The sequence below is a fragment of the Typha latifolia genome, chromosome 3 (genome assembly GCF_019914945.1).
Source record: "Typha latifolia isolate L0001 chromosome 3, TyphaL0001v2, whole genome shotgun sequence".
Lineage (NCBI taxonomy): Eukaryota > Viridiplantae > Streptophyta > Magnoliopsida > Poales > Typhaceae > Typha > Typha latifolia.
In genome coordinates, this window is record NC_133088.1 from 1,115,263 (window position 1) to 1,126,883 (window position 11,621).

Consider the following 11,621-nt stretch of genomic DNA (forward strand, 5'->3'; position numbering starts at 1 on the left):
ATAACTAGATTTACCAGTTTGCATCAGAGAGGAGATCGTCCCTTATTTGAAGCCAGTGACAGGATTTTGTGCGCTTCACTAGAAGTATCACATGTGGATAGTTTAAAGATGATCATAATTGCGAATCCTCCTATGGCTCAAGTAAAGCCATAGCGAATTAACACTTGGGAACTCTGCAGGTAGAATATCTCAAGAATTCAGCAGTCAAGAAATTTGTATAGCGATGAGGTGCTATGACACCAACACGTTGTCAATAGCTGTTTAAAATTTTCATAACACAAATAAGATATTTATTATTGATGTAAGTATTAAATAAGAATACAAGCATCCGTTTCCAACTGCAAAAAAACCCCTAAGCTTCTTAAGGAAGCATACAGCATAATGAGGAATTTCCTTTCGACAAAAAATAGAGGTATATCTAAGAGGTTCAGCTCGAATAACACTATAATGGAAGGGAAATTGTACTGAATGATATCCAAACTGCCTTTCTACTTCCCCTTGGCTGGCCCATTGGGCACTTCAGCAGATGCAGTTGCAGATGGGTTGAGCTCATCCCAAGCCTCAATCCAAGTGACCATAGCATCTGCAAGCTTAATGAAGTAAGGATCCACCTTCCCAAGCTTTTCTTTCACCTGCTTCGACAGCTCAATGTAGCACTGCTGAACGGTGGTGGCATCCTTTGAGATGGTCGCGGACTGGAAGAAAGGGATTATATCCTCTTGCCAGAAGATGCCCTTGTACTCCTTTTTCAAGTTCACAAAGGGATTACTTGCCTTGCTATGCCAGATGTAAGGTAAGCCAGTCTTGACTCCCAATCCCAAGTGATCACAGATGACCTACATCATAATTACCAGAGGTCAGAAAATACTACCAATTATAAAACCTGGAAAGAACCAAGAATCCCTCTCAATGGGCTCTACACTAAGGTGCACACAGGCTATAATGGCATAAGAATTGTGGGAGCTTGTAGGGCGCGGTCAAAGTAATATTAAGAAAGACTGACCTTCATGCACCACCCTGCCCACATATCGTCGTAACGTCCAATGGGCTGGCCATCACCCATAAGTCCAAAGTACATTGCAGGGCCAATCAGCTCACGATCAAAAGCAAGATTCATACCGCACATCGGGAACAAGGTTCCCTTTGGCACAGTAAGAACAGCATCAACATACCTGGTAGGACCAAAGAGAGAATAGTTTAATAAATTTGTTGAATTAAAGAGAACAGTTTATTGGCTATGAAGCATCCAATTTCACATGATTGGGCACCTGGCATTTCTCTCGCGAGGCTTGACAAGTTGGGTGGGAGCATCATAGTCAGGAATGTTGAGCCAAAGGCCATGAGAAACAGCTGTTGCGACACCCTCACGAAGGCTGAAAGGATATCCACGAACAAAGTCTGCACCTTCCCGGTAGGGATCATACAGAGTGTTAAAAAAGAAGGGAGTTGAAGGGCAGAGTAGGTTCTTTATGTGCTGCTCAAGGGCATTGATATCTTTGCCAGATGGGTCCTTTGCAACCTATTTGAAAAGGACACATAAAAGTTGTTTAGAACAAATCAGCACAGAATGCCCAGAATCTTAACAATATTAAGATGGAGACAGCTCTCCCAAAGAATGACAAATAGCAAAATATAAGCACAGATATACCAAAACAGGAATGTATGTTAACGCATAGAATAATAATCATAACAGATGGCTAGTTGCAATGGCATTATAATTTATCTGTCACTGGATCTAGGAACAAAAGATTAGATCTTTTAATACAATACCATCATGCACACTAGCAATTTGATTGTCCAATCACCAGCCATAATATCAACTGATGAATCAAAGCTGAAACCTTACTGCTGCTTAAGTTATTGCAGTGAATAAAAGAACCAAAACTGCGCATACTATGACGAGCTCATGAAAAGAACAGAGAAAGTGGACTGCCTACAAGATTGTATGCATACAATATCTAGATCCACAGCCCCAATTCATATAATTAGGATCCTGTCATCCAATCAGTCACTCTGACTATAAGAGTCATTTTGAACACACAGATCTGGAACTTTAGGAACCACTCTGATCTCTTCACACTGCAAACTATGACATTTATATCTCCCCTAGACCAAAAACTTGAAGTTAAATACAAGCATTTGCATTTTTATTCAAGAGTGTGTGTGTGTGTGCGTGTGTGTATGTGCAATTCACAACAATACGACCAAATCAAACGAAAACCAGTCGAGTAAAAGCATTCACTAGAAAAGTCCTCCACAAATTAAAAAAAAAACAACAAACTAGGCACAAAATAAAATTCAAAAACAAAAAATAAAAAGATAAAAATAAGAAAAAGAGAACTCACGAAGCAGTCGTCGTCGATGGTGTAGATATACTTCTTCTTAGACACCATGTAGCCAAAGCATCTGCAAGCAGAGTCCTTGAAGGAGATGCACGATGCCTTGGGCCCCAAGATCCGATTGATATCGTTGCGGTTGTAGAGCTCGTAGTCGAACCCCTCCGGTACCTTGATGGTCTTGGTGGGATCCCCATCCTGCACTATGATCAAGTGGTAGGGCTGGAAGAAAGGCCTCCACATCTCCAAGAAATCCAAGTTCCGGATCGTCGGGATGACGATATCCAACTCATCCTTGAGCAGCGGAGTACTCGGGATCGAACCCCCCGCCATTGCTACGCCCTTAGAGAGAGAGAGAATAGAAGGAGAAGGAGAAGAAGAAAGAAGAGTGTTTTCGGATCTGAGAAGGGAACAAGGGAAGGGGGTGACTTTATAAAGATCGATGGGCACGTGTCGGTGGCTGCTACGAAGGCGCGGAGTTAAAAAGAGTGGTTCGGGTTAGCAACCTGCGGGCGTCCGCATACCCTTTTTTTAAAATTATTCCATGTAGTTTAAGCATAAAATCTCTCGATCTAAATTATACAATAATATTTAATATATTTTTTTAATCATATTTAACTAATTTAAAGTTCCTTATTTTCTACCGAATAATCTTTCTAATACTTATAAAATAATAGTGACCGGTTAAATATAATTTAAACTATAGTGCTCAGTTAAAGCTTAAGTTGAATAACTTCCCCCTTTATTTAAATATATACCTTAAGTTATGCGGACTGGAAGGAGGACTCGTTCCAGGTTGGCGGATGGGAAAGGGGAGAATTATTCTGCGCTTTGAACAGGAGGTAATTACGAAATGCGGCACCGACACCGAGGGAATTACTATTCTCACAAAAATGTGCGGATAAAACTTATTCTCCGGTTTTTGTCCGGATTGGATAATTAGGCGGGATTTTTAAATAAAACGACAAAAAAGAAGAAAAGAAATCCAATGTACCACACGGTACTTGGTTGCCCGTAATTGCCTCGGAAAATCTATTAACCTTTTTAATTATTTGTTGTCAAAATATTTCGAATTAATTGCTGCCACCGAATGGTTTCACCAGATCTAATTATCCCCCATTGGTAGATTTGGAATCTCATTTAATCCTTCTCCTCTCGCCAGATCTAATCACTCCTTCTAATTAATTAATTAATTAATTAATCACTATTATTTGGTAATCGAGCCACGACTCTTTTTACCAAGTCAACGCCCCCCCTCCCCGAAAAAAATAAATTTAAAATTATATTTAATCTCGTTTTATGGAATCATGATTAAAGAGAAGATTGAAGAAAAGGTCGTCGTCCATTAGACGATGGACGACGTGGGTCGACATGCATGCGACTCGACTGTGACACGTGGCTTCTCTTTTCTTTTTCTTTCTACTCTAACAACTACGTAGTAACTAAATTAATCAACATGAGAATGGTCTCATGTGGACTCACATGCCTTAGATTAGATCGACTTATCTTATGCTATTTACTAATTATTCGACTTGCCAACCTATAGTTGAGATCTACCATTATCATCATCGTCATTATTATTAATATTAATAATAGTATTTTAATCTTCTAACACTATCTTATTAAAGATTATAGTTTGCCTGTTATGTAATTAACTTATTATTCATCATATGACTGAGCTTGACTCTTATGATAAATTTCTACTCTTTGTTGCTAATATATATATATATAATTTAGAGGATAGGTGGTTGGGATGGCATTGTAGCAAGGCTGGCCCAAGTGGAGAATAGACAAAAGTAAGCAGAGAAGAAAGAGGTGGCATAGGTGGATTGGGGAGTAGAGTCCATCAATCAATACAACTTGGAATTCATCTTCCATTGCAAGTCTTTGCTACTCTCGCTTTGTCTTTTCTCTCTATCTCTCTCATTATTCCTATGTTTTATTAATTGTGATCATGCTACATAAATATAACAGTCTCAAATTGAATGCATGCATAGAAAAGTAATGCATATGCATAGGATACATAATAAATAGTCAAATATTCGAGTAATTAAAGAGGAACCCTAGGTGTTCCACTATGGCATGCATGCATGCATGTGCCAGCTATGTTAGTTGGTATAATGCCAGCTAGAATTTCCATGAACTCCTCTACCTCTACCTCTCTATCTCTCTATAGTGTCAAAAGGGAAGAGAATAATTCATTAAAAGAAGAGATGGAATAAATAAATAAATAAATATATATCACCTTCTTCTTTGCAAGTCCAGATGGATAGCTGGAGAAGGCAACTCCACATGGTGTTAGGTGGAAAGATGATGGAGAGAGCTGAGAGAGTGGACAAAATTGAAGTAATTTTTTGGCCATAAAGGATCAATTTATTTTGTTTGAAATGGTCTACCTGGTCTTTTAATTCAAAGTTTGACAGATTCAATTCATTGTGACTTTGGCTACTTTTCATCTTATATGTTCTTCTTCTTCTTCTTCTTCTTATTATTATTATTATTATTTTTTTCTTTTGTTTTTTTGTAAAGAGAAGGCCCAATAAATAGTTCTTTATAGATAGTAAGATTATAAGTAACATTTGAAGATGAATCAAAAGTCTAGTCAAAGAGATATTGGTGCATATATACTAGTTGTGTGAAATATAGGATCTTATTTTATTTCTTTTTTCCTTGGGATCATACCAATTGTGTGTCAAGTTGCACTGTATAAATTGACTCCCAAGCATTGACAAAAGATTTACAATATTTTTTTTTTCAGATAGTTAATGTGAGTTTCTAATATATAGTTCAAGATTTTGTGAAAAAAGTTGGAGATTCACAAAAGAAATTAATTACTGAAACTAAGGTTTTTTTTTAAATATTATAATAAGTTGGCAATTACTCAAGATTAAGATTACCATGTGGAAAAAAAAAATACTTCTCAACAGAGTAAATTAATTATTTTATTGCCGTAAAATGGATACTTTAATTTAATAGGGCCTCAAAATATTCAAAATCAAAATTGCAACTCCAACAAAAGGCCCAATATAAATAGCCCAATGGCTCCCAATCTGATAAGATAAAATATTGGGCCTCTTACTTTTGGAGCCCATTTATAAGGCCCATCATATGGTGAGGCCCAAATGTAAAAAAATATAGACACCCTAATAATTCATTGTTTTGGTTTGATCTTAAGCAAAATTTGGATGCAAATCAAGTTCACAAACTTTGTAACATCAAATGATACTTTTGATTGATCAACCAACTGAAGAGAGAAGCATCATAATTTCTTTTTCTTCTTCTTCTTCTTCTTCTTCTAACCAGTTGTTAGTAAAACCTATCTATCTCTCTTAGATACATATCAGCTGCAATTAGTAACTTTATCTATATCTCTGTACAAACTTGATAATCCTCACTTCTCCCACACTCTGATGTTAAGCCCATTTGGAGCTTCCACTCTTGGAAATTTCAGTATAACATTCTTTCCAACTTCTTCCCATCTGCAAGAAAATTATGGCAGATAAAGATTCAGATTACTTGTATATCGCAAGCTTATTTTGCGTTAAGCGATAAAAGATCGAATACTGACTTACAGACCTGTATCTAGTCACAAAGTAGTGAAGAAAAGTGGCAATCTCTACTGTGCCTAATTCTTTCCCTGGGCACAGCCTACCTCCTCCTCCAAACATCATAAAATGCTGATGAGACTCAATGTTCTTGTCCTGCTTCAGTTGTACAATTCGTCGATTAGAGAATTGAGAAAACTAGTAATATGATGAATCAATGCATTGAATATTTTGACAGTACTCACCAGCCATCTCCATGGATTGAAGCTCAAAGGATCAGGATACATGTATGGGTCGTAGTTGATCTCCCTCGTATAAACATAAATTCGCCAACCTTTTGGAATAACATATCCTGAAGAAACCAAAGTGTGCATACATCATCAGAACCGAGTCTTTTCTTCAACTACAAAGAGATTGTATGCCACCTTAGTCTACACTCACCATTCATTTCAACATCTTGAGTTGTTTTTCTGAGCACTCCATTAACTATCGTTGCTATTCTTAGAGTCTCAAAAATTACCTACAATTGAACAAACATGAATTAATTAGACTTCCAATTCACTGTTTTCGGCGAAACAAAACACAGTGGAATCCTATACCTACCGCACGAGTGAATTTCATGGATTTGTAGTCATTCCAGTCAATTGCATACTCAGATGACTTCCCTTTACAGATATCCAGATGCTCTTTCTGCGCGTAAAAGACAAAAATCTAATGAGCAAAGGCTAGTTGATGAATGAATGAAATTAAGTCATATGTGAGCATCAATTTTATACCCTGAGTTCTTCGAGGGCTTTTGGATGATCATATAGATACTTAACGGCCATCATCGAAGTCGTGGACACAGTTTCGTAACCGGAATATATAAGTGCGATTATCAGATCAATTATCTGCTCATCAGAAAGTTTCACTTTGTCTTCACCATCAATCCTCAGGAGAGTATCTAACATATCATTGTGAGAGCATTGAGAGGCCCTTCTATCCTCAATGATATCTCTCAGCATACCCACAAGTTTTTGCCTTGCCTGTATAGAAAAATCCATCATCCATGGATCACAAACTTGTTAACTCCTGCAAATTTGAAAATTTTTTTTCAGTGATGGAGATTAAATTTACCTGGAATCCTTTGTGATAGTTTGTGCCAGGGAAGTTGATGGGCAGTGAGAGAGTTCCAAGGACAAGTTTGAATAAATCCATCTTTAAGGCCTCAGAGAGTGGACCAGCTTCTATACTGGCTATCTGCTTCAAAGCAGAGAGCAAAGCCATCTGAACACAAGCAAAAGAACAGTAAGTGATTTAAGATTCTTTCCACTATTTGAAAAGAAGAAAGGAAAAAAAAAGGTGAAATTTCTACAGACCTCCTTAGTCTTCTCTTGGATGTCAATGACTTTGCCATTCCAGTTACTGAGGTGGGATCTCATGAACTCATCAATCTTGGGCAAGAGTTGGTCTCTGATCATTGGAGGGTTGATGAGACTAAGAATGGCACCTCTCATAGCCTTATGGAGAGATCCATGCACTGCAGCAATGTTGCATTCCCCCAATATATCTAGCATGGATTGTGGATATCCAGGAAGGAAACCCTTCCCTTCATTCATTAGGATATATTTGTTGAGTTCTGGATCCATGCACACCACTGTTGGGCATCCCAGTATATGTGATTTAAACAAACTTCCATACCTACAAAATGGAAGAAGAAGAAGAAGAAGGAGAAGCAAAGAATTAGTAAAAATTTGCAAATAAACGTTACAAAAGCTGACCACTTTTGAAGAAATTTCCAGCTGTAACAGTGAAGAAGAAGGATCACCTTTTAGCAGACATAATAATGAACATAAAAGATCAGAAAACTTTTGGGGAAGCCACTTTACAGCAAAAGCCACTCAATGAATTTCATAAAAAGGAAAGAAAATAGCACTTTGCATATAGGATTATCTACCATTGGCAAGGTAGACAACGTCAAAAGACAACAATTCCCAAAGAGAGGAAAAACTTTGAAGCAAATTTCAAGAAACTAAAAGCATTAAAAAAATACATGTTAGAAATTTCTTCTCTCCCTAAAGAGCTCACCTAAGTCTTTGGTTCTTCATGAAACTCGGGCCTTGCTTAAGGAACTCAGTGGTCTCTCCAAAGAGTGGCCATCCCATAGTCCCAGGAGGGAGGCCCTTCTTCCTGTACCTCACCTCATTCCATCTCAACAAGGCACTGCAAACTATAAGGATTCCAAATGCCAACCCAAGTACTACCACCCCAAAGGCCACCATTTTCTCTTTCTCTTTCTCTCTCTCTCTCTCTCTCTCTCTCTCTCTCTCTCTCTCTCTCTCTCTCTCTCTCTCTCTCTCTCTCTCAGGCAGCAGGAGGAGCTCCCAAAAACCACCTCAAGATTCCAAGGAATGTTATGGGGGTACTCCTGCTCCTCTCTGCTTGCCAAGTGTGTATGCCTATATATAGCCCACCAGATTACCTCTTCCAAATGAAAAGAAAAAGAAACTACTCTCTCTCTCTCTCTCTCTCTCTCTCTCTCTCTCTCTCTCTCTAGAGCAGGTTAAAACAGTTAAAAGGCATCTCCTTTCCAAGGAAAATGCTTTGACCAAACCTCCAAGAGAGTCAAAAATAAAAATAAAAATTCAGAACTCTAGCAGGCCATTAATTACCAACACCAAATCCTCCTGCATGTGTGGTCAAGAGGTTAGTTAGGAAAAAGCATCTACAAATGCTGCATATGAGAGAAATGTTTTTAAGATGGGTGTTTGGTATCCCACATGACAGTAATTTGGATGTTTCATACCTTGAGCCCTTCAAAGATGACTTTGAGTCATCCACAACAAAAATTCCTAAAAAACTGCAAAATAGATTTAATATGATCAACAAATTAAAAGCCTATTGAGGTGGCACATGGGCTCCTCCTCATTGGAGCAAAGAGGGGGGAAAAAGGAGGTGCATAGTACTGTCAACAGCATCAACAACAACAAAGAAAGAAAGAAGAAAGAAAGAAAAAAAAAAAAACCAGGGCCTCACATGCCTGTCAAGTAGATCTGCTTATCCCATTAGATATACTCTGGCAGACTACCTTTTTGGTGCATGTGGATGGCAAAGCAAAATTAAATAAGAGTGGGTCCTATTTAAGCTTCATTACTGTTATTATTATTATTATTATTATTATCTTTTTATCTTACTTGGTTATTAGATTCAATCTTTGGGATATATCTCTAACTTTCAATACTGAATACTATGTTGGGTAACCAATTGATGTAAAATCTTATAATTCAGCGGATAAGTATAAAGAATGAAAGAGCTATCTCCTCATCAAACAGATTGTCCATATGTTTAAACTTGAGTGTGTGTGAGTCAAATTAAAGTTTAGATGGCCTTTTGGTACTCTGATTTGCTTTTTGACTTGTGGAATTGAGGGGGACTTAGTTGTCTCAGAGTGGGGGAAAAGGTGGTTGGGATTGTGACCTAATAGGAAGGGTATGGTCCAAAGAAGATCCTTGGATGGCGATTTGACTGTCAAGATGCAGTTTCCTCTCACCATACCTTTTTATCTAATTGCCATTGGAATTTAATTGCTATAGCTAGCTATAGGCATGCAAGAGAAGCCATGCACTCTTCTCTCTCTCTCCTCCATGAATGAGAGAGTTATTGAGGGGATATGCATGGAGATGTGATAATGAGCTAGTTGTTAGGATGGATAGATGCAAAGGATAGATAGAAGAGATAGGGATCAGTATCTATGGGAGTAGGAATGCAGAAAGGAAGAAGCCTAGCTAGCCAGAGAGGGTTACTCAGGTCCATTAATGACACGATTTTAGCTCCAATTATATTTTTTTAGAATACAATTTTATTCTACAACAAAGTTTAGTACATCAAACTGATGGTAAAGCATATGAATGGGAGCTCTTCTGCATTATTTAGTAGTAGAGTAAGCCCAAGTATTCAACAGTGATGGTTCACCTGAAAATATTAATATAGACTGCTACCTTATACTTACTTGTATGATTAGGATCGGCTTGGAACTTCCCAAGCAAACACATTATTATCTTCTATCAAACTAGAGTTTCCTCTGTTAGAAAACGATGGTATCTGAATCTACTATGCAGAGATATCCATCTACCATCAACCGTGAGCTAGGAGATAAAACGATAACGACGAACCAAACTTTTGTTTTTATGCTTCGGCATGAATCCCTATCACATCTTTGATCGCAACGCTCAGCAATCATCCTCTTCAACAAGTATTGCATGCAAATTAATGAAGTACCTATATCCTTCCTTCCCCCCCTCACATTAATCTTTGACGAGTCGTCCATGGAATGTACGATTGATTGCGTACCTAATAATGGTTATGAACTAACTTAATCATGGGTCCCATCCCCCTCTTTTTCTCCATTGGCCATATCTATTATTATTATTATTATTATTATGTAAACAATGTAGTAAACTGGTGTAAGAATATTTTGACTGAGTTACGAGAGTCAAACACACACACACACACTACTTACACATGACACACACGAGGGGAGGGAGAAGAATGTGGTTGGGTTTCACATCATGACATACATTAAAGTAGGAGGGGGGGATGTGCATGAAGGTACATGGGTCTATCAATCAAATCCCTTTGCACGAGGGCCTCTTCCTTGTCTTCTTATGCTCTCCTCTGTCCCCATACGCATATCTTTCCTTTTCTCAATTTAATGCTTTTACTCTTACGAGAGATTTGATGAGATCTGATACAAGTGATCCACAGGACATGATATTATATCAATTAAAAGATGAGGTATATATTATTGGTCCGTTCTATAGTTTTGCTCAACTTTTTTGAGTGAAATCTATCTAGTTTATGAATGACAACATTAGGATCGATGTTAATTAGAATAGTAAGAAGAAACAGAGAGCATAAAAGTTGGGATAACTTTTTGGTGGGGTCTCCTCGTTTGAAGCAGAAGACAAATCGAGGAGGGAGATGGGAATGTATGCCATCGCCATTCACATGCGTGTCTTCCCATCCCTCTCTCTCTCTCTCTCTCTCTCTCTCTCTCTCTCTCTCTCTCTCTCTATATATATATATATATATAAATATAAATATTATAAAGTTGGAGGGTGGGCCAAAGTAAGCCATCTGTCACACGTACGTCCATTTGCACGAGTGCACCCTCTTTGTCTTCTTCACCTCCTCTCTGCCGTATCTATTGCCATTTAATGGACAGAGCGATCTTAGGGAGAGAATTTTATTTTATTTTATTTTATTTTGTTGCGATAACGTAGTTTTGGATTTTACGTTAAAATATAGTATAAGTTTCTAAAAAATAAGTACTGCAATTTTTTTTAAAAAAAATAAAGAAAATTATGAAAAATAGGAGGAGATCATCTCCCATGCCATATTTCGAAAACAAAAAATGATGAAAGAGAAATGGGCAGCGGTGATAAATGCGTGTCAAAATCTGAGCCGAGCTGGCTATAATAAATGGGAGGCCTCGGATTGCGTGGCGGAAACCAACGTTAAGGACAAACGAGAAAGAGAGAGAGGGAGAGAGATTTGATAATATTTCATTTCTCTCCCTTTTTTTTTTCCCCCCGAAATTAATTACTGCGAAAAATGTATGTGTACGTGGGGACAAAAGCCCACGGGAAAGGCTGGATAAGGGAAGCTTGCGGTCAGACTGTCTCGCTGCTCACACGTGTGCCCTCGACAGACGTGTTTCGATGTGATATTAAATCTTTCTCCCTCTTATCTCTTCTAACAT

General features: G+C 37.9%; 2 protein-coding genes across 3 annotated transcripts; both read right to left on the bottom strand.

Moving 5' to 3' along the window:
• Positions 1-267: 267 nt before the first annotated feature.
• LOC140783792 (UDP-arabinopyranose mutase 1-like) lies at positions 268-2,785 on the bottom strand. The gene is made up of 4 exons (XM_073130839.1): positions 2,346-2,785; positions 1,269-1,519; positions 1,004-1,172; positions 268-836 (listed from the first exon to the last, which is right to left on the bottom strand). The coding sequence occupies exons 1-4, from the start codon at positions 2,667-2,669 to the stop codon at positions 489-491; spliced, it is 1,092 nt and encodes a 363-aa protein (XP_072986940.1). The 5' UTR covers positions 2,670-2,785; the 3' UTR covers positions 268-488.
• A 2,688-nt stretch (positions 2,786-5,473) lies between these two features.
• Positions 5,474-8,876, bottom strand: LOC140785317 (cytochrome P450 85A1). 2 transcript variants are annotated; one of them, XM_073133154.1, is made up of 9 exons: positions 7,949-8,876; positions 7,240-7,561; positions 6,998-7,147; positions 6,658-6,906; positions 6,485-6,571; positions 6,323-6,401; positions 6,127-6,233; positions 5,913-6,040; positions 5,474-5,815 (listed from the first exon to the last, which is right to left on the bottom strand). In XM_073133154.1, exons 1-9 carry the CDS (start codon positions 8,140-8,142, stop codon positions 5,728-5,730), a joined length of 1,404 nt encoding a protein of 467 aa, XP_072989255.1. In that variant the 5' UTR covers positions 8,143-8,876; the 3' UTR covers positions 5,474-5,727. The 2 variants fall into 2 exon arrangements, with proteins under 2 accessions (XP_072989255.1, XP_072989257.1); XM_073133156.1 differs by having other exon boundaries at positions 5,913-6,037; positions 7,949-8,426.
• Positions 8,877-11,621: the final 2,745 nt, after the last annotated feature.